Source organism: Syngnathus leptorhynchus, chromosome 11 (genome assembly GCF_054491065.1).
Source record: "Syngnathus leptorhynchus isolate UIUO chromosome 11, UIUO_Slep, whole genome shotgun sequence".
In the NCBI taxonomy this organism is placed as follows: Eukaryota; Metazoa; Chordata; class Actinopteri; order Syngnathiformes; family Syngnathidae; genus Syngnathus; species Syngnathus leptorhynchus.
The window spans coordinates 2,386,274-2,406,885 of NC_141205.1; the positions used below are offsets into that span (position 1 = coordinate 2,386,274).

Genomic DNA, 20,612 nt, shown 5'->3' on the forward strand with positions numbered 1-20,612 from the left:
GTAAGTACAATTATCAAATCTGTTCGCGGTGCCCACTCTGTTAACATTGAGTATAGAGTTTCAGTTTAAAAGAGCCGTTTATGTGCTGCAATAGGACGGCATTTAATAACGAATAATGAAATCACCACCGTAAAATGAATCTGTCCGTTTTTGGTGACACACTTCCTACTTCTCTTAGGTAATATTGTTTCAACGAACGTACATGGCGGTCTGATTGTTGTTCCTCGTGGAACAACAACAAAAACACTATATGTCGTATTTCTGGGTGAGACAATACTTTACAAGAAACGCAATTGCAGCCGAGGAGTGTAAACACGCGGATATTTATACATTTTGCTTTTGTTGACTTTTCGTCGACGTTAATGCCGTCGAGAGGTACTTTTTTGTGCTTTGTTGACATTCAACACCGTTAAAACGAACAAAGAACCGATACGCATGCGCAACTCCATCGTTCGTAATGTTTGCTTACTTTAAATTCAATAATACTTATTATTTTAACGCGATAATACGTGGTGATTAATTTTAGTTATTACATTTTTTTTGTAAGTTTGCTAGACTCGTTCAGAGCCGTTCGCTACATAAGCCGTCTTATTCCCGGACAAATGGCTGAAGTGTACGTCCGAGTTGCCGAGGAGGAGAATGAGGAGCCCATGGAGATCCCGTCTGAGGACGACGGCACCGTCTTGCTGTCGACGGTGTCGGCCCAGTTCCCCGGGGCGTGCGGCCTGCGGTTCAGGAGCCCCGTATCCCAGTGCATGCGCGGAGTGAGGATTGTCGAGGGCGTCCTGCACGCCCCGGAGACCGGATGGGGAAACATGGTGTATGTGGTCAACTATCCGAAAGGTAAACTGAGTCTCACGTCTGATTTTGTTGGACTAGTTTTCTCTTGGAATGACTTGTCAAAGTGGAACATTGTTGATATTCAGTTGACTCATGTCACTGTCGGCTTCATTCGGGGCATTCACCAAACTCGAAGCGCGAAGTGGCGAGGGATCACTGTACATGTATTGTGTTGCTGCTCTGTAGGGTTGTAATTAAAGTGACACCAATGCTCATTTTTGCTAGCCTGTCTGTAACGTTTGGATTGTATATTAGCATTAAGCTAGTGGACTTCAATAAAATAGAAGTCAAGACAAAGAAATTCATGAGATTGAGTGAAGGCAGAACCATTGTGTCTTTTACACAGATAACAAAAGGAAAATGGAAGAAATTGATGCCTCTTCAGCTGTGAAAATGAAGCGTGGTGATATGAAGACGTCAGACTTGATTGTGCTGGGTCTTCCGTGGAAAACTACCGAGCAGGATCTGAAAGACTACTTCAGCACCTTTGGCGAAGTCATTATGGTTCAGGTATGGCTGCATGACCCGGGTAAAATGCCCTTGTTGCATATTTGCCTAGGCTGACAAGCATCCACCAGAGTGTGTCGTTTCTTTTCTGCTCAGGTTAAACGCGATGGCAGGTCAGGAAACTCCAAAGGGTTTGGCTTTGTGCGCTTTACAGAGTATGAATCCCAGGAAAAAGTCATCTCCCAGCGCCACATGATTGATGGCAGATGGTGTGACTGCAAGTTCCCCAACTCCAAGGTGAATATGGTAATGTCCTCCCAAGTGCAACACTCCATCACAACACATTTAATGTTATTGAGCACCAGTTTTTCTAACCTGGTACTAATCTTCTATTCACAGCAGGGTCCGGACGAGCCCATGAGGAGTCGTAAAGTGTTTGTGGGACGCTGCACAGAGGACATGACCACAGATGAACTGAGGCAGTTCTTCATGCAATACGGTGAAGTCACGGACGTCTTCATTCCCAAGCCGTTTCGTGCTTTTGCCTTTGTCACGTTTGCAGATGATCAGGTATTATTTAAGCGAGTGTTCCACAACTCTCTTTTACAGAAAATTTTGTTTTAGCAGTCTGCTGTGAGATTTTTGTCATTTTTTAAAATCACTTTTATAGCACCGTTGCCATGTTTCTAGATCATTGCCAGTTATGACAATTTCCTAAGTATCTTTGCAAACCGCTTCAACTTGACCTGACGCCTGTGTTGTTATTTTTTGGCCCCACACCCTTCAAGGTTGCTCAGTCTCTGTGCGGCGAAGACTTGATCATCAAAGGCGTGAGTGTCCACATCTCAAACGCCGAGCCCAAACACGGCAACAGGCAGTTTGACCGCACGGCACGTTTTGGAAACGGGTTCGGCGCCCAGGCGTTTGGCGCCCAGGCGTTCGGGGCCAGTCGTAGCGGCATGGGCAGCAGCAGCAACAGTAACATGGCCAACTTCGGTTCCTTCAACCTAAACCCGGCAATGATGGCGGCGGCGCAGGCGGCCCTGCAGAGCAGTTGGGGGATGATGGGCATGCTGGCCAGCCAGCAGCAGTCGTCGTCTTCGTCGGCCAGCGGCACCAGCGGCGCCGGCTCCACTCGAGACCAGAGTCAGTCGTTCACCGCGGGCAACAGCAACTACGGCGCCGGCTCGGCCAGCCTCAGCTGGGGCACGGGCGCAAACTCCACCAGTGGCGGTAGTGGGTTTAGCTCAGGGTTTGGCTCCAGCATGGAGTCAAAATCGTCTGGGTGGGGTATGTAAAAAAAAAAAAAAAAAAGCAGTGTGCGTGTGCGGTAAGTATTGTGAGAAAGAGTGAAGTCTTTTAACACATTTTTTTCGGGTGTCTGCCTATCTATCCGAACAACACTTTTTTTTTTTTGGAAGACGTTTTGTACATTGAGAGACAAAGCAGCTAATGATTCTAACAAGAGCAGGGGTGTCCAAACTGCTGTCCAGGGGCCACTGGCAGCCCATCACTGTTGTTGACACTAATTGCATGGGTTGTTTGCTTGAATTTCACTACTTCCTTCACTGTCTGGAAAGGTGGGAGGGAGAAACAAATCTGAGTTTTATCACCCAGTTTTTTATTTTTAGTTGCTTAAATATTTGTACATACTGCTTGACTAGTATTGATGTGTAAAACCAAGTGATGCATGTCAGTGGCTCAATTTGACTGCTTATCAACCCTTGGAAGAAAGGTTTGGACACCCCTAATTTATTGACTAGCAACTGTCACTTTTACATCAATTTCAACTGGATTCTCTAATGGATGTATTGTGTACTTAGATCATTTAAGATGAAGAAAGGAGAAAAACGCATGTTGTTTGCCATTATCCGGCTATGTTCTAATTTCAGGCAATCTTGCATTGGGAAGAATCTGGTTGAAAGTTTACCTATTTTTTTTTAAGTGGACAAAAGCCTTCATTGAAATCTCTTCTGCAGTTGACCTCTCTTCCGTTTCCCTGCAAGGAAGCTCCGATATGGCAGCATTGTCGCGGGGGCGATAAGCGCTATCACTCTCCCTCTTCCCGCCTGTGTAAATGCTATGCCATCAAACAACGGCTTCACTCCGCATGTTCTCACGAGACGGTGGGTGTGTTTTCACTTTTTTTATTGATTGGAGAGAGAACTGCGCAAGTGACATTTTTTTTTGGATGCGGGGGGGAATCTGAGTGCGGATGGCTTGTGGCGAAGAGTGGAGCGGTTGGTGAGTGAGCGGACTGAGGACTGCCTGTGCGGTGAACGAGCCTCCCCCCCTAAAATGTGACTGCTTTTCTATGAATGTGTGAGTGGAACCAGCAGATGCGACAAGCACCTCACCCCTTCAATGTGGACATCTATTTAATTATGTCAAAATATTATTTTTTTCCCCACTTTTTAACCTTTGCAAGATTTTCCACTTCTACTTATTGTGTCAACATGAAAATGTAGTGGAGTGTTGTGCTCTTTGTAATGCTTCTATAATCAGAGTTGAATGCCGTATGGTGTGTGCTGTTCCTTGTTCCTAGACGGATATGTAGGTGTGTATTTGATGTGGATGACGCAGACTGATGAACCCCTGGTGGGGGACGTAAGTGTGATGTGAGAACGTGGAGTCTCCCTTTTTTTTTTTGGGGATATAGCCTATTGATGTTTGTGTGGCAAAAGATGTCAAATGAAGGGAGGTGTCTAAATAAAGTGAATAGATGAAGTTGATGCTACTTGCGTGGGATTAAAGAAACTAATTCAATTCACACATCTAGGGACCTTGGGCTCCGCTGGTCGAGGTCTCCATTTGAACCCCGACTGAAGGACGAAGACGGAAGTTCCAACACTTTGAGTGTATGGCCTTCTCAGACATGTGGTAGTACCTGTCTTTTTGCTCACTTTCTTAGCTTGTCAAAAAAGACAAACTGCTCTATTTTCCCTACCTTCTGCTTGTATGGCGCAAGAGATTTTCATGTACTGCTGTGAGTGCCTGGATAAAAGGGTCTTTTCTTTCCAAACTCTTACGGTGATTGGACGACTGACTGTCAAATTTCACATCTGTGGAATGGTCACTGGTGTTACGCTTTTGTAGAAAGCTTACAAAGTCAACAACGAGTATAGTATGGCTGCTCGACTATTTTACAGAGCTGGTGCTCACGCATCAGCAAAGATAAATGGATTTACACTGCAGGTCCAAGTGGCCAATTCTGATGACATTTGTTGTGTATTTCAGGTGACAAACATACGATATAGTTTTGTCTATACTGATGGATCACATGGGCCAAATCTAATTTCTTTGCAACCTCGCGCCTCTGTTTGACAATGTCTCCCAGCAGCGATCGTATCGAGGAGAACGGGGTGAGTTGGGGCAACCCACCCTATTGAATTCACTTTGGGAAACCACCACATTACTTCACTGGCCGCCGTCTGTAATACGGCTTGTTTCATGTAGCATATTTACGCCATATTGTGTGTGCTTTTCTAATTCACGTTTTTGTAGACGTAATTAAAGTACACTGCCATGCCTAATGCCAAACCCAACAGCAAAACACAAATTGGAATGAAGTCACTTGCAACATGCCGTGTAAATCCATGTGTTAGAGGAAAAAGAAATATGACAAATGATTTTTTGCCATCTTGTTGACATGTTTATTAGAATGTTTGGGGCAAGAGTGGGGAGTTAGGACTTTCCTGTGTCTTATTCTCTGCTATTAAGAGTCTTTGCTCTTCTTCTTCTTTTTCAAAGCCTTCTGCTCTTTTTCCACTTCTTCGCTTTTCCTCTGTATGTGTATCGACTGAAATAAAGGGGAATCAAACAAGAAATTGTGTTTAGGACACTGTTAATCCTTTTGAGTTGTGTTGTATTAAAACTATGTGACAGGGAAAACTCACCAACGCTGTGCTGCGACGGGCCAAAAGTTTGACATCCTCTGCTGACACAGTGCATCTTTTGGCATGTCTGGAATCAGAGTTTAACGGGTATTGAGGTTAACCTACAAAACCCAGGCTCACCAATTAACTTACTTTGCAAACGCTTCCAAGTCCTTAGCAAATATATCTGCAAGAGAATCAACAACAACAAAAACTTGAGTGCATGTCAGCTTGCATATTAAAGCTTTAATACACCATACAAGCTATTGAGATGTAGTTCAGGCACTGAATCTATCCCCCTTAAAAACTTTCTAGCACCCACCACATTGTCTGAAGGCTGTCTCGGTTATAGCCGCTATTACTTGTCGGTTAAACTCTCTGTGGTGGTCCTCGCCGATTTTGTGACACATCCGACCGACCGTATAATGTAGGGCGGCCTTTAGTCGCTGGAATGGAACGTTATTTACGACATGGTTACATATTGGACATGAAGTTGTTTACATGATCCACCAATAGTGTTTGTTTACCTACCTGACGCGTTTCGTCCTCACTCTCAGACATTTCGTGTAAACTCAAGAAATCTTTAAGTATGATATAGCTTCATTTGGTCCAAATTTTGAACAATATAAAGTCAAAAATGGTCCTAAAACAGTAAGCAACTACATGAGATTCTATTTCTGTGACGGTAGTCGAAGGAACTTCGCGGCACGAATTCAAGACAAACCAACCAACGACTCATGACATGACCTTTCTTTTAATATTTTCAACAGTACCACCGTGTGGTGGGAGTTGGTACTACAATCCCAAGAAACAAATAGACATTTATTAGGGTTACAGAAAGAATTGGTCTCGGTAAAGTTCCTCCTATATTCTATTTTCAGGCTGCATATGTTTTAAGTGTAAAAAAAAAAAAGTATTTCTTTGGGGAAAAAAAGGTTTTTAAACTAACCGATGGCAATTTTATTTGATTATAATACATTTCAGATGTAAAACTCAGAGTGCCCTTTTGTAAACTTGCTTGCAGACTTGATCTTCACAGGTAAGTTCCTGAAAAATAAAACGATTGAATCCATATCAAATTATGTACATTTGAGCTTAATATATATCTAATATATTTATATCTAGGAGAAAAAGGGTGGCCCCACTCCTTTGTATTCTGCCTGACACAAGACTTTTCCAGACTGTACTGCACGGTAAAGGGTGAAAGGTGATTTTTATTCTGTTGCAATCATACCAAATGAAGTTCATTTCCCTGAATCCAATGAGTCCAGCCTCTGTTCTTTTTTTGTCCACGCTGAACACACACAAGCTTGTCATTTTCCCAGTTGACCACACTCTAAAAAGCAGGAACAAATAGGGATGGCGTGAAATCAGCTAACACACATAAAAGATGGAATGTTAATTTACTAGACTAAAAATCTCGAGGGCAAGTTTATCTTTGAATGACCCAAAATGGCAGCTTGTATCCAAAATGTGAGTTGAGAGCCTTTGTTTCTTTCAGATTTTGTGTGTTTAGCTGTGAGAGGCATTACCAAATAAGTCAAAGTGGCTGCAGGAACTGACTTAAAAAGTAATCACCGTAGAATATATTCTACCTGACATGTGCGGTTATCCATTCCCTTCGTCTCCTCTTTGTACTCTTCCCCAACCTTAAACGCAATTTCATAGTTCCTGAAGGTGGTGAGGGTTCGAATGTTGAAGTGATTGCCCTCTTGCTTGATCACTTTCTGAGGCTTCAGCAAGGCCGCCACTTTGCGAGTTGCAAAATCGATGCCTGTGGGAAACCAGATGATTCCATATCACTGGAAATAGAAAACTATTTCACACCCAAAATGTTGATGGGTGATGCTTAATTATCAAATCAATTATAAATCAAAACGGAACATGGGAATTTCACAAGTTTATAGTCAATGTTTAGATTAATTTAGTGGGAGAATATGGGATAAGTCACATCAAGAGGAATAGCAAAATAAGCATCAGTTCCAAACGCTTACCAAGAGCAATCATGTATCCCTCAAAGTTGACATTGCTGACCATGTCCCACGTCCCCGTGTAGTTGACCGGCATCTCGGACATTCTTGTGGCTCCACAATCGGAAGCCAGTGGGTTTTTAACAGCTCTGCGGTGTTACTGTATGTTTCATTGTGTGTCAATATAGGCCAGAGGTGATAGCACCGGAGGGGTGGTACGTACGGGACCTTTTACACATATTAGCCAACACAGCGCTTCCTGTTGTTGGGATTGTCCTTGCGGAAGAAGTGGTCTTTACATGGGTGGCTAAGAGAGCAAACCATAAGGCCCTATCTTTAAACTAAAATCCGCCATGCAGAACATGAGCTGCATGGGGCTGAAATTTGGAGTAAAGTTTGTGTTTTATGGCCAGTCATGAACCTTTGCTTCTGTGCTCCACCCACACGCCATAAAATTTTTTGGGTAATTTAGCATCAGACACCTGTGTTCTATGTGTGGTCCAAATTTGGTATCAATTGGACATCATCTCAAGGACCAGTTTGGCTTGCTTGAAACCAAAATAGACTTCTTGTGCCTTTTCAGATATGGATTCTTGAGACTTTAGTGTGGCTCTATTCGTGATGGGCACTTTCCATGTTGCTAAGTGACAGTAGCGTCTGCGCCGGCGGAAGGATCGTATTGCTGAGTGCAACACAATCCTCCCGGCTTTCACATGATGGGCAACTGCTGCAATGTTTCTCTACTTGCTGATCCTGGTTGCGTACGGCAGTAGCAGATGGATACCTAGGAATCAGAGGCTCAAGTTGTATGTGCATGTTTGTCCACCCCCATATTTGTCTGTTCTTCACAGTGTTTCTTTTCGCCAGTCAAATTGTCAACGTGGTGTTCATGACCCTGGTGGTGGTCCCTCAGCTGTACGTCATAGCAAGGTAGCTCAACAATTGCGCTTTTTTCAAAGCCTTTTCAAAGCCTTTTGCCAAAGATTTGATATTTAAATGGTGTCTGTTTGATTGTAAAAGGCCCACGTCGGTAAGATATTGCAGGCAGCCCTTACTGAACAGCCTGACCGCTTCTATCAGCCTGTCCTTCATCGCCTCAGGTGAAATACCCCATTATAGCAGTTCAACAGAAAAACCGTCAACTTCTTTGAATACGTTCATGCCTGTCATTAGCCGTTATGCTATATCAGCTACGGTAGATCCGCTGTTAAAGTTCCTCTATTCATTCATTTTCTAAAACACCTTTTCTCATTTGTGAGAGAAGCGGCATAGTTGAAAGGACTCCCAACTCTTTTCACAGGCTTTTCAGTGGTCTTGACACTTCTCGAAGTAGTCCCTCAGGGCTTGTGGGTGTCCTGTCACGCATTTGGGCTGCTATCGTTTGGGCACGGGGTGTGCTGTGTCATCCTGACATTCACTGCGGCTGAATGCGTAAGAAACTTAACTCAAACTTAATCCATATTTAATGGATGTCATTAGAGTGGTGGCGATATACCCTGGACTGATTGCAAGACAATCCTGACATTTCTCTTTGTATTTCCGCAGGCCAAAACCACACCTGAACTGTACCACATGTCCCTTTTCATCGCAGTGGCATCCATTTTGAGCATAGGTAAAAAGCGCAAGATGACAATTACATTTACACACACATAATAATTGGGTTTAAATTGATAAATGTTTCTTCTGATTTTTGAATAATTAACCTGCATAATTATCCTTTAGCGTACGGTGTGCTAAGAGTTTTTTTTTGTTGTGCCGTGGCGGTCATTTTTGAGTACACCCCACACTATAGATTTTTTTTTTCACAGATATGTGTGAGGTAACTCACATTTTTAAAAATTTGGGTAAGATGTTAAAAATATGCATGCAGTTAAAAGGTTTTGCGTTCTTTTCGAACACCCATGTGTTATTTTTTAGGCGCGCTGGCTGTCAAAGGCGGATCGTGGCTGACAAAAAGGCAGCGACAATGAGCTATAAAAGCAGTCCAGCTGTCTCGCGCGGACATCGGATAGTATTTGCATTTCATGCGGTTTCCGTGCCGCCGGCAAGACGGTAACTCAAAACCATGGGAATGAAAGAAGAGAAAGTAAGTTCATGCGGCTCACGTTTTCGTGCTTTACTTCATCCAAAGCAGGTGCTTCCTTTGACGTTTGTTTCTCATTGTAACCGGTCAGAGGAAGTTGTTGACAATGTAACGCATTTGAGCCAAATATAATTACAGGTGATGTAGGCCAGCGGCTGTTTCAAAAACAAAACACATTTTTAATAGAAGCAAACATGTACCTCTTAAAATTTTATTGTGAAAAGCAGGTAGAGGAAGGCATACTATGAATGCATATATAATGAGTAAATAACTTTATAATGTTTCAGCAAATGGATCAAATCAAGGCTCAGTAACATTCTTTTGACTTACGACACAGAGCAACTGCAAATACAGATTCAAGTCAACATTAAAATAAACATAACAAAATGTTAAACATCATTTTTAAAGCACATGATAAAATCTATTATTGCCTTAGTTTTTTTTTTTTCTATACCTGAGATTTGATGTTACACAATCGAAAACAAGCAATGAAGTAAAAGCACTGGATGTTTAGAAACTATGTATTGGAGATTGTGTAACATTTCCACAATACTTCCCTGCCGGAGATCTTACGAGACTAAGACGTTGCAAACGGCAGAGGGTAGGTTCCACAAAAAATTGTGAATTTGTGAATGCTTGATGGTTTACTGTAAACTACTCATAAGGGCCAACGTAGGGAGAGTCCCAACTATAAATTTTTTTTTTTTTGCTATTCACTGGTCTTGGTCTCTAACCTTTGTAAATAGTCACGGCTTCACTGTACCTGAATTTAAAAGTTCTGTTTAAAAAACTTAGTGTTAGGACATGTCGACCTTTTTGGATCCCTAACCCAAAAGTGCGTCGTAGTCTATGTACCAGACAAGCGTGCCATTTTTGGGTTTCACCCCAGTTATAGGCCATTTGTTTGGCTCATCCTTGACACGACTCAGCTGGGTGACAAGCTCGTGTTTACCCTTGCCCATCACCAGCAGCGCCACCTTGTGGGCTCGGTTGATAGCGTCAAGTGTGAGGCTCATGCGCTGGTGCGGCTTGACGGGGCCCTCTGTGAGGACCACCAGGTCATTTTCACTGTTGGCTGCTTTAGCGCCAGGGAAGAGGGAGGCCGTATGTCCATCATGGCCGACTCCCAGGAGGACAAAGTGGAACCTGGAGCCATTGACTAACCGACTAATATCTTCCTGATACAGCAGCGCTGTCATGTCCTCCTCCACGCACAGCCGCTGCTTAAACTGCACCGGCATTGGATGGATGTTGTAATAGGGGATGCGCACATGCTGCAGAAGGTGCTGGTAGATGTTGTGAAAGTTGGACTCCGGGTCGGTCGGTGGTACGCAACGCTCGTCCACCATCCAGATGTGGGTTTCACTCCAAGGGAAGGAGAAATGGTGCAAGGCCAGCCTGTGGAAGAGCGCGATGGGTGTCGACCCACCGGAGAGCGCCATGTGGAAAACGTCGCCCCGGAGCACGGCCGCTTCCGCCGCTTCCTGGATGTCGAAGGCCAGACGCTCTATCAGCTCCTCAGCCCAGGCAGACACCATGTCGTTGGACCGATACATGCCTTGCATAACTAGGAAACTCTTTGCAGATTCACCTTTGACCTGCTCCGGTCCGAGAAACACCACATCATTTATGTAGGTGATCTCTTTCCCTTTTAGACGGACATCCAGCAGATCACCGTTGTCAGCTCCTCCCGGGTAGACGCGGGGAAAAGTACCAGCTAAGCTCTCAAGCAGTGGGGTCCAAAAGTCCCAAGATGCAAGGAGATTATCAGTACTGATAAAACTATTTTTGTCTCCAGCGAAAATATGAGAAATTAATTCTGCATAAGCTTCTTGTTGTACTTTTGGAGTTTGGACATAGTAGTCTGACAGAGGCGACCCCAGGACGTCAACATTTGTGTGATCCGTCACTTCCTTCCACTCACCCTCTGGAACAGAAGGTTTAAAGAGATTCTTGGAAACGAGAATGGCTGGGTATCGAAGGCTACCGTGGCCAAAGTAGAAGATAATCTCTTTGGGCTTGCAAGGATAGCTGTTCTGAAGACAGAACATGTCGTTCTTGAAGACGACCCGTGCGTATCCTACTCGTTCGTCCAACATCTTCCCCGAGATCAGAAGGATGGGCACCCCCTCATACTGGGCCGTGCCCATGTGCGCCAGTACAGCTGGAACGCAAAAAGTCGACTTTGAAGGTCAACTCCATCAAGTCGATTCCGTATTTGTAATCAAAACGTCTGCATTACTAACCTGCAAATGTCGGCGTGATGCTGATGTGGTCTTTGGTCTTGTTGAGCTCCCGTTGAACCTCGGCTTGGTACGCTTGGTACTGGCCGACCACCGCTTGATTCTTGCCCAAGGGCAACAAAGAACTTAAGAGCCACAGCTTGTTTTGGAGAACCTCCTCGCTGTCACTGAGATTGGCAGGAAGTCGCATGGTCAGGAGAGCCATGACCTCAGTTAGGTGGTTCTGGATTACATCTCGGATTACGCCGTACTTGTCGTAGAAGGGAATACGACCTATGAAGAGACAATGACAAGAACACGTGTTTGGCGGCGGATTTGCATGATCTCCTGATACTTACAGACGTTCTTACCGCTACTGAAAATGGGGCAAAGTTGAATTACCTTGTAAATCTAGAGTCTCCTTCACGACAATCTCTATTCTTTCCATATGGTGTTTGTTCCAGATTGGATCAAGGAATTTCTTGTTCTCTACTCTGAAGGGAAGAATCTTTGAGACCACCTGATGAACGACAAAAGCAGAAAAATCAGCCATTCAAACTCAGAGGACTTGCGAATGACATTTACACGCTCGTCCTCACCTGCTTCCCCAAGTAGTGGTCAATTCTGTACATTTCTTCATTGCGCAAGGCCTTCCCGAGTTGAGAAGCAAGCATTTGCGCGCTCCTCAGGTCGTGTCCGAAAGGTTTCTCCAGAACCACTCGGAGCCATGCCTTCCCACCGTCAGGCCTGCAGCCGGTATCGATTTTCTCTGCGATATCTGCGTATGCGAATGCTGGAACGGAGAGGTAGAATAGTCGTCCAGCCTCGGTTAGTCCTTCCTCACGGACCTGCTTCTTAATTTGCTTGGCCAAATTCCGGTAATCGTCAAGGGTCTTGAGTTGCCGGTACTGAGCTAGCCGCAAGAACTGCTCCTTGAGGACGGCGCAGCGTTCATCAGAGACGTCCTTTGGGCACGACACCGCCTTCAGGATACCGAAGAATATCGGCGCGGCCTTGTCTTTGGGTGACTGTCCACTGGCGTAAAAGGAGAACGTGTTTCCGCTGCTGACTTGTTTTAAGTACAGCTGGAAGAAGCCCTGCCAGAGATACTTCTTCGCCAGGTCCCCCGTGCCACCAACTACCACCACGGAAACGTGGCCGCGACTTTGCTTCTCTTCGCCATGTTCTCCAGTGGCACACAGTGCGAGCAGAAGCAAGAGCGTCGTCGCGTACATGCTGTGAAAACATACATGTATTTTAGATTTAGAAGACACAGTCTCAAGTTGTGACTGCATATGTATGTATGGCGCATATGTTGCTAATATGTTTTCCCAATGTGCTGGAGTGGCCCAAAATTAGATTTCACTGAATAGGCAACCTGGTGGCTTTATTATGCACGCCTCACAGTTGAGAGATTTGGAGTTCCAGGACTTCCTATGTGGAGTTTGTATGTTCTCCCTGTTTTCTATAAATATGTCTTCCTCCCACATGCCCAAAATATACATATTTTAAAAACTTGGCTTTTTGTGAGGCTTCATCTTTCGAGGAAATTGACAAGGTGCTGGCCTAGCTATATTATGTAAAGTGCCTTGCGATAACTGATGTGATTTGTTGCTATATATTCAAGACTCAATCGTAAACCATATCTTTACTCAAATACTGCATCGATGTCAAGCTAAATTAAACTCGGTATTATAAAATGAAATAGAACCTACCCAAAATTCCAAAGCTGCGGTAAGAAGAAGTCTGAAATGCTCCGCTGGGATATGGAAAAGTGAAATCGAGAGCTACTAATTATTGTGTTGCTTAAGTTTTGCGATATGTGTAGTGATCCAAGGGCACCAGCCAGTGAGATTTGTACTGGTGGGAACTTTGTACTTTGCTCAAGGGCACTGAGCTTGTCTTGCTACAATAGTACCGCTGTCCATAGAAGGCTGGAAAAGTTCAACAACCCTGCTGACTTCCGAGAAGATCAAGTCAACTATTGGGCAAACTGGGGAAAGACAACATTGCCATAAAACCTTGTTAAATATGGGGGGAAGAGTCATTGTGTGACTCAGATTGTATTATCAGCAGTTTTTACCGTGATAAAAACAAAGCAAAAAGCTAGCTATTTATTTGAAGTGATGTACTAATGGATTACGCTCAATTTTCCAAATGAATTTATTTTCAGACATAACTCAGCAAATGAACATACTTTAATCAAAAGACACAGCGCTCATTCAGGAAGGTCAACCATTCCTGCATATAAAACAGTCCGCCACACTACATTATTTAGGCTTAAATAGGAGATTTTTGCAATGCAACTTTCTAATCCTACCCAAGAATCTATAGTCAAGTCAAGTCAAGTTTATTTGTATAGCCCTAAATCACAAGCAGTCTCAAAGGGCTTCAGAGAAAGAGTCTTGATTCTGCAGAGAGCAATTTGGAATACTACATAAAGTCTACTGCATACAGCATGATCATAAATAATAGTAATTCAGACTTTTATTGAGATTTATAATCTATAAATTTTTGCTCTGGCGTATTGTGTAGCTCTACACCGTGCGTAGCATATACACGGCATTGGTACAATATAGCGCATGAACATTAGGAAAAAAAGAATAATAATCGGACATTGTTGATCCCACATTGTTGATTCCACCTTGGTGCTGTCAAATTCCACTTCCGCATTGACGTAATAGCGTTCGCGACGGCATGACGTAATTTTATGCGTGGGGAAATACCAGTAGAAATGGCTTAACGGCGTATATACAATACACACGGTTAAATCATAAAAGAATTAAAAGACACTTTAACGTACCAGAGTGCCATTTTGTGTTATCGTTTGTGAAACCGATCCTACACTTCCTGCTATTGTCACGTGACCGTCGCTCTGACGAAATGCTCAATTGTAGTTATTAGAAATGCACACAAAATACCAATCGATAATCTTTTTCATCACTACTGGATAGCTGGACAGTTGGCTAAGCAACGCCATTGCAGTTTCCTGCAAAAGCGCGTTCCTTTTGATTCCGCCTATTTTGGGACACAAATTGATATTTTGTGCAAACCTTATATGGCCACAAATGAGCACATTGGATCATATGTCGCCACAAATGACCCTGTTGTGTCACACGGGTCTTGACTTACAAGTTTAATTTGTCCCTGACAATTGTATCTCAAATCTCCTCCATTGAAATAAATTACAGAGCCATCAATGTATCCGACTGTACAAAATAAAAACACCAGCAAAAATGTAGTACTTAAAATATCACTCTACAGTATTTTACTTATGTATTACTAACCAACACATTAAATGTAAAAGGTGATGTCAAAGATTTAGCATCTGTTTTGCACACTAAGGCCACAAGAGGGCAGTAAAATGCATAAAGACACCTCCAGTCGAAGGTTGTGGGCATGCTGAAGCCTATCCCACTCAGTCTCAGGGAACATTACAGACAAACAACAAATGTGTTTCTGGAAAAATGGGAATAAATAAGTAGAAATACATACAAACTACAAACAGGATGGCAAGAGCCGGGTATTTGAACCCACAACATCAGACCAGCTAACCACTCATCCACCCCATACATACATGCTTCACATACTGTTTATGCAAATTAGACGATGAAACAAAAGTCATCTTGCAACTAGGCAAGATTCTTTTTTGCATATGATGAAGAATATATGCTGTTGCTGCTTGTGCTCAAATATGAAAGGTTTGGAATTCCCATAACATCATTATTTTGTTGTTATTTGGAACACCCCAAAGAGGGGGGATAACTATAAACAAAATGCCAGCACTGAATCTGGAATCTGAAAAATGCGACTGATTAATTTTGCCTTGGCCTAAGAAAGTGGCTCCACACATTGTTCAGCTGTGTAGAGTCATCAGCTTGCCAAATGACGCCCCACCACAAACAAAACAGGTGTCCCTTTAGACCAAATAATGATCCAATTGTTGTGGACCACACTGCCAACTCGGGTCCTCCCTTTGACTTTGCTGACCAGTTGTCAACACAGCAGCGTCCGCCCCCATTCCTTTCTGTCAAGCAGTTTAATGCTTTGCATCTCATTATATGCATTACCATTTTGACTTTTTAGTCAGTGAAATAATTAGAAACACAGTTATGTTTTCTCATAAAAGATAGAAACAAATAAATACATTGAACTAAATCTTTAAAAAATATTTTAAAATACGATATAAAAAATCGACAGAAATCTAGTCAATTTTCTACATACTTTTTGTAAATTAGGAAAAAAAAAACATCATGTCTTACATTATACAATCATTATTGAATTATGTTTATTTCCTTTCAATTGGTCCCACCACCAGCTTGGTCACCCTTATATGAGTCCAAGTTACTTACAATTTGTCAATTCCGCACTGACTTGGGGTGATAATAAATTGTGATCAAAGCCTACAAAAGAGAAAAAGCGCAGCAACTTTGTTTCCCAGATGCTGTTGACAAAATAAATAAAAAAAAATCCATTTGGATTGTTTGTTGTCGTTCAACCCCCAAATTTCACAGCAAAGCGTCTGCACACGAGCTGGCAAACAGCTGTAATGCCAATGTAGTGGCCTCCCAAGTTGGTTGGCTACTGTGAAAAGTAAACAATAGACAGGATGGTGCATCCTGTGCGTGTGTCCATACGTGTGTGTGTGTGTGTGTGTGTGTGTGTGTGTGTGTGTGTGTGTGTGTGTGTGTGTGTGTGTGTGTGTGTGTGTGTTAGGCCAGCTGTCACGTTTATAAATTGAGACTTAAGGTACCCCAAAGATATACAAATAAATAAATAATCTTCCTCTCCAGAATGCAAAAGAAAGCAACCCCCCCCCAAATATCAATGAGCTCAAGAAATGTGTAAAATTATAAATCCAATAAAATGTGCGTGCATGTGCAAATGAAGTGCATGTGCGAGCATAAGGCCATGCCGAGCGTGCTAGTCCAGCTGTCCCTCTCTAACTTCAGGCTCAAGCTGAAGGACTACTGTTTGGTCGGTATGTGCGGGAGTGGGTGGTGGCGCGCGTGTCCGTATGTGCGCGCGTGTGTTGTTGGCCCACACCCCCAAGGCATTTTACTCAACCCCCTAGCTTCCTTCCTCCCTTTTGTTAAGGCTTGTGAGGCAGACTTGGTCAAGCTGAGCACACAAGTCAACGCATATGAATGTGTGCTGTCATCTTTATTAGGCCCCTCAACCAACATCCATTACCTTTAACACAAGAGGAGATTTCACTTTTAGTTAGCCGGGCCCCCATTTTTGACTTGCCAGACGAAAGGGATTATAGGAAACCCAGCATGGAAGCAATTTGAATACACAACCTGTTACTTATTCCAATACAGATTGTAAAGCAGCACAATTAACAGAGATGACGACTCAAATCATTGCAGCTTTTGTGACGCTGCTGAGGATGCCAAAGAAAACGACAACCTCTCGTTGAATCATCCGACTCGTGACGGTCGATGGATTATCGGAACAAATGAGAAGTGCTCACTAAAATCAGTTCTTCCTTAAATCTTCAAAATGACCTCGTGAAAAATGTGAGCGAAGACAAGTTTGGATTTTGATTCAGTCCAAATCAGAGCCGAGCTGCGCCGAGTGCCGGTCCACTTTGTGGTTATTTTACCTTCCAAAGAATAGATGGCTAAGTCCTTTTTTGTAGCTCATAAAAGAACTTCCCGTCTACCTGAAGCATTCATTACCGCGCAGCTGCTCTCGGATCAGCCGGGTCAGCGTCACGCGCGGCGTGATGAGCGACGAGGCCAGAAGCCACTAATAGACTTAAGCCAGCTATGTATGAGTAATGCTTGTGTTCTCAAACTGCATTCTCACATTTCCCCTCCTCACAAGAGAGACACTTGTCGGAGCACGCTGGCGCTTTTGTCTTGCACCGCTACACCGCACACGGAATGGGCCTGATACGGCCGTGCAACTCGCACCCTGGATTCCATGTGGCCGGGTGGGGTCTGTAGTTTTTTTTTTTTTTTTTTACAGAAGACCACACAGAATGTGAGGAAAAAGATGGAATTCTTCATTCACAATGAGCTCCTGTGACTCGTTTGAGGATGGGCAGTGTTTGTGTATTGAAGAAAGCATTGCTTCACAAGTGCATGCATGTGCTGAACCCTCAGATGATGATGTCATTGTTTTGATAATGGCTCGCAGTTGCATCAAGCTCGGGTATTCATCCGTTTTATATCACGTTTGATCTTCGTAGTGTTGTGGGTAGCTGACTTTTTGGTGAGTGTTACAGTGCAATGCACCCCCCCTCCCCCTTAAATGGATGCCAGGGGCCCTTTGACTTTGCACGCCACTGTGTGGGTAGTTGTTCAACTAGTTAATACAATTTTCAAATGTATTTTTTTGTTGAGATTTTATCACACATTATTTTACACCTGAAAAAACTATACAAGCAGAAAAACGGATACTAAAATGAAATAAACTTGCTCCAAAAAATAACTTAATTTGACAAAATCATTAAAAATAGAATAAAAATCAGTCCCTTTGTAAATATTTAAAGTGTTCAGCGAATTAGGACTATTTAATTGAGTAAGTCACCCAATTTACCATCGACTACAACACAACGCAACCGAGCGGGTGACCAATCCTGGGTGGACCCCTGCTTTTTATCACCCAAAAATGAGCTTGTCGAGTCTCCAACTAACCATTGACCGAAATAATTACAAGTCTCGTTGAAAATGAAAGGATGGTGGCTATGTCCTGTGATTGGCTGGCAACTAGTCAAGGCTGGCCCCCATTTCACTCACCAAAATTCATCCGTGAGGGGCAATGGGGTGAGGGGTGCTGAATGACGTGACGTTGCCGCTTGAGCCGCTGCTCGCTGACCCACAAAACGCAGATCTAGTGCCCCCTTGCCCCCGCTGAGAAGCTTTTTTTGTGCCTGTCATCGCCCCTCAGAAGCTAGTGATGGGGGGGTGGTTAGAGTGGGAGGGAGAGGGGGGGGTTGGAGTGCTCCGAGGCCTCATGCTCTGTCAGCTCAATCAAAAGAAGCTCGCATTGTGTTTGGAGCGTTTGCATACTTGTGCGTTAGAAGGGGTGTTAACCTTTGACACCCTCCGACTCGATGGGGACAACAGAATGGACCTTATCGAGAGGGGGATGTACGTTAACACGCTCTGAGGTAACGCCTCACGCACTACAGCGACGAGAGGTGTTATAGTTTGGGGTGCTTGAAATGCAGTGGCCCTTCACGCCAGAATACTAATTGCGCCGGCTGATTTGAAAGTGAAGGCTTGGTTGCTCAGGATGTGCTGAGCTTGTCACGCCACGCCGTCCATGGGCATCCATGTCGTAAGTGGGAGTAGGGTGAGGTGATGTGGCCTTGAAACATGGCCTTGTGTTTTTAAATCAATAAAAAGACAACTCCAAAGATCAAAATAACGTCATGGTCTTCATTTGAGAAATAACTTTGTAATTTTGAGGAGCAGGTTTTTCTGCTGCTCTTTTGCAGAGCCCTTCCAACTTTTTATCTTAAAGACGTCATTCTTGTAGTGCTGGGATAAGATTGAAACAATGACTTTTTACCTCTAAAACTTTTTTCCTTAAAAATTTATTTGAAAACCTTAATGTCCTCTCGTAAATAGCTTCGTACCTTCTCTCAGTTTGATTTTATTTGGGGGAAAAAACATATTTTACTCGACTCCAAATTTTTCTTCTTGTCCCAGCTGAAAATGGGCAAGAGATGGTTAGAGAAACGAGACACACCCTGGAATTGGTCACCAGCCAGTCAGCCTTACTATCCAAACCACGAAAGTGCAAACCAAATGCCCTGAATAGCATAACGCACTTGGAGCCCCCCCATCCCACCACCACACCACCACCACCCCCACCTCCCATCGAACAGACAGTCAGACACTCACTGTTGAACTACAATTTACACTTGTACGCCATTGAAAAGGTCAAGAAGACGCAATTCATCACTTAACTTGTTCATGTATTTTCCTCCAACAACATCTTTCACTCGTGCTGTTGTTTGATGAATGTGCATGCAAATATCCACCTCATCTGTTGATTTCTTTTTTTTTTTTTAAGGGAGCGGAGCCGAGAGTGGGCCTTTGTTCGGGCTGGCCGTCTGTGCAGAGGTGCTGTTGTTCCCAAGTGCGCCCCGCTTCACTTGACTCCTCAAATTCCTCCCATCAAAGTTGCTAGGCGACGGCGTCTTTGCGGACACATATTCATACCCGAAGACTCTTTTATGAAGAGCGGCTCATTAGTAGTCATATATTCATAGCGGGGCCACCTCCCCCCACTTGACCCCTCCTTTGCCAGTCGTGGGAAAGATAAGTCCAATGTGAGACGAGGAAGGGGGGCGGGGGGGACTTTGGGCAATTACTTGCTCAAAACAATTGTCCGATTTTAACACTGGCAAAAAAAAACCATTTCATCGGTCTACTGATGGAAACGTTAGTTCATCCAAGGAGAGAACATGAGGATTTCATTCAAAATCAAAGTCAGCCCACCCGTAATGTGACAGCGCTTGGAACACTGTGTCATCTGTAGTCATTTATCAACACTTTAATTGCATTCATTTGCAGTCAATCATGATGTAAGTTTTCTTTCAACCTCTGCACACTTAAGCCATTAGATATGTGCTTATCCTTGGCAAAATATGAGGTTTTGGAGGGGGGAATTAAAAGTGGGCCAAGGCAGTGTATTTGGTGTATTGCGAAATGTGAGCAGTGGTAATATTGATGGACAGTGTGGTGACACAATCCCCACTGTAATATATTGATTTTAGCCATCAATATCTAGCACGGGAGTAGGGCACAATTTTCCTTTCACAAGGACAGTTCAGCCGATATTTAGTTGCACTGATATTTGTTACTATATAGCATGAATTTTTGGGAATGACATGTTTGAAAGATTTTTTTAAAGTTCTTTGATTGTTTTATTTACTTTATTCTCACAATCTTACAGCTTTAATAAGCTGCTTTAGTAACTATTTAAATGTACTTTTAATTCTATGAAGCACATTGAGTTACCTTGTGTATGAAATGTACAATACTGTATACTTTAATCTGAAACATATGATATTTTACCTCGAAAGATGCAACTTTTCTTGAAAAATGTTTTTATTCTTGTACTATTATTATTTTTATTGCAAAAATGTACTGTATAAACACACCTATACTGATAATAAAAAAAAATCTCTTTTTTTTTGTATGATCCTAAT

At 43.3% G+C, this 20,612-nt stretch overlaps 5 protein-coding genes across 23 annotated transcripts; 2 read left to right on the forward strand and 3 right to left on the reverse strand.

Moving 5' to 3' along the window:
- The first annotated feature begins 156 nt into the window (after nt 1-156).
- Nucleotides 157-8,063, forward strand: tardbpb (TAR DNA binding protein b). Of its 18 annotated transcripts, XR_015067621.1 has the most exons (11): nt 157-265; nt 548-843; nt 1,187-1,350; nt 1,444-1,593; nt 1,687-1,857; nt 2,076-3,894; nt 4,067-4,167; nt 5,173-5,270; nt 6,147-6,201; nt 6,288-6,369; nt 7,984-8,063. XR_015067621.1 is itself a non-coding variant. In XM_085924818.1 (8 exons), the coding sequence occupies exons 2-8, from the start codon at nt 603-605 to the stop codon at nt 4,100-4,102; spliced, it is 1,449 nt and encodes a 482-aa protein (XP_085780944.1). In that variant the 5' UTR covers nt 157-265; nt 548-602; the 3' UTR covers nt 4,103-5,166. The 18 variants fall into 18 exon arrangements, 6 of the variants coding, with proteins under 6 accessions (XP_085780944.1, XP_085780938.1, XP_085780941.1 ...); XR_015067622.1 differs by lacking the exon at nt 5,173-5,270; XR_015067623.1 differs by lacking the exon at nt 5,173-5,270 and having other exon boundaries at nt 6,187-6,201.
- cenps (centromere protein S) lies at nt 4,917-5,879 on the reverse strand. The gene is made up of 5 exons (XM_085924820.1): nt 5,694-5,879; nt 5,485-5,608; nt 5,316-5,349; nt 5,184-5,250; nt 4,917-5,086 (listed from the first exon to the last, which is right to left on the reverse strand). Exons 1-5 carry the CDS (start codon nt 5,721-5,723, stop codon nt 5,003-5,005), a joined length of 339 nt encoding a protein of 112 aa, XP_085780946.1. The 5' UTR covers nt 5,724-5,879; the 3' UTR covers nt 4,917-5,002.
- rbp7b (retinol binding protein 7b, cellular) lies at nt 6,065-7,276 on the reverse strand. Its single transcript, XM_085924819.1, has 4 exons — nt 7,157-7,276; nt 6,758-6,936; nt 6,397-6,498; nt 6,065-6,209 (listed from the first exon to the last, which is right to left on the reverse strand). The coding sequence occupies exons 1-4, from the start codon at nt 7,236-7,238 to the stop codon at nt 6,156-6,158; spliced, it is 417 nt and encodes a 138-aa protein (XP_085780945.1). The 5' UTR covers nt 7,239-7,276; the 3' UTR covers nt 6,065-6,155.
- Nucleotides 6,384-20,597, forward strand: LOC147048799 (uncharacterized). Its single transcript, XM_085924821.1, has 7 exons — nt 6,384-7,938; nt 8,000-8,062; nt 8,153-8,232; nt 8,433-8,563; nt 8,678-8,744; nt 9,050-9,218; nt 19,472-20,597. The coding sequence occupies exons 1-6, from the start codon at nt 7,865-7,867 to the stop codon at nt 9,100-9,102; spliced, it is 468 nt and encodes a 155-aa protein (XP_085780947.1). The 5' UTR covers nt 6,384-7,864; the 3' UTR covers nt 9,103-9,218; nt 19,472-20,597.
- On the reverse strand, nt 9,413-14,286 carry h6pd (hexose-6-phosphate dehydrogenase (glucose 1-dehydrogenase)). 2 transcript variants are annotated; one of them, XM_085924810.1, is made up of 5 exons: nt 14,241-14,286; nt 12,037-12,673; nt 11,840-11,957; nt 11,462-11,731; nt 9,413-11,379 (listed from the first exon to the last, which is right to left on the reverse strand). In XM_085924810.1, exons 1-5 carry the CDS (start codon nt 14,249-14,251, stop codon nt 10,040-10,042), a joined length of 2,376 nt encoding a protein of 791 aa, XP_085780936.1. In that variant the 5' UTR covers nt 14,252-14,286; the 3' UTR covers nt 9,413-10,039. The 2 variants fall into 2 exon arrangements, with proteins under 2 accessions (XP_085780936.1, XP_085780937.1); XM_085924811.1 differs by lacking the exon at nt 14,241-14,286 and adding an exon at nt 13,153-13,322.
- Nucleotides 20,598-20,612: the final 15 nt, after the last annotated feature.

What these genes read in the sequence shown, in the direction of transcription:
- tardbpb (XM_085924818.1), top strand. Translation starts at nt 603, where the DNA reads ATGGCTGAAGTGTACGTCCGAGTTGCCGAGGAGGAGAATGAGGAGCCC. An exon ending in TCACGTTTGCAGATGATCAG is followed by an intron (nt 1,858 to 2,075) that starts GTATTATTTAAG and finishes ACACCCTTCAAG; the next exon opens with GTTGCTCAGTCTCTGTGCGG. An exon ending in CCGCATGTTCTCACGAGACG is followed by an intron (nt 3,414 to 4,066) that starts GTGGGTGTGTTT and finishes TCACACATCTAG; the next exon opens with GGACCTTGGGCTCCGCTGGT.
- cenps (XM_085924820.1), bottom strand. Translation starts at nt 5,723, where the DNA reads ATGTCTGAGAGTGAGGACGAAACGCGTCAG. An exon ending in GTGAGGACGAAACGCGTCAG is followed by an intron (nt 5,609 to 5,693) that starts GTAGGTAAACAA and finishes GTTCCATTCCAG; the next exon opens with CGACTAAAGGCCGCCCTACA. An exon ending in CCCGTCGCAGCACAGCGTTG is followed by an intron (nt 5,087 to 5,183) that starts GTGAGTTTTCCC and finishes CCTTTATTTCAG; the next exon opens with TCGATACACATACAGAGGAA.
- rbp7b (XM_085924819.1), bottom strand. Translation starts at nt 7,238, where the DNA reads ATGTCCGAGATGCCGGTCAACTACACGGGGACGTGGGACATGGTCAGC. An exon ending in GGGATACATGATTGCTCTTG is followed by an intron (nt 6,937 to 7,156) that starts GTAAGCGTTTGG and finishes GGTTTCCCACAG; the next exon opens with GCATCGATTTTGCAACTCGC. An exon ending in AGGGAAATGAACTTCATTTG is followed by an intron (nt 6,210 to 6,396) that starts GTATGATTGCAA and finishes TTTATTTTTCAG; the next exon opens with GAACTTACCTGTGAAGATCA.
- LOC147048799 (XM_085924821.1), top strand. Translation starts at nt 7,865, where the DNA reads ATGTTTCTCTACTTGCTGATCCTGGTTGCGTACGGCAGTAGCAGATGG. An exon ending in AGGAATCAGAGGCTCAAGTT is followed by an intron (nt 7,939 to 7,999) that starts GTATGTGCATGT and finishes TCTTTTCGCCAG; the next exon opens with TCAAATTGTCAACGTGGTGT. An exon ending in CCTGTCCTTCATCGCCTCAG is followed by an intron (nt 8,233 to 8,432) that starts GTGAAATACCCC and finishes CTCTTTTCACAG; the next exon opens with GCTTTTCAGTGGTCTTGACA.
- h6pd (XM_085924810.1), bottom strand. An exon ending in ACCACTACTTGGGGAAGCAG is followed by an intron (nt 11,958 to 12,036) that starts GTGAGGACGAGC and finishes GTCGTTCATCAG; the next exon opens with GTGGTCTCAAAGATTCTTCC. An exon ending in CATCACGCCGACATTTGCAG is followed by an intron (nt 11,380 to 11,461) that starts GTTAGTAATGCA and finishes TTTGCGTTCCAG; the next exon opens with CTGTACTGGCGCACATGGGC.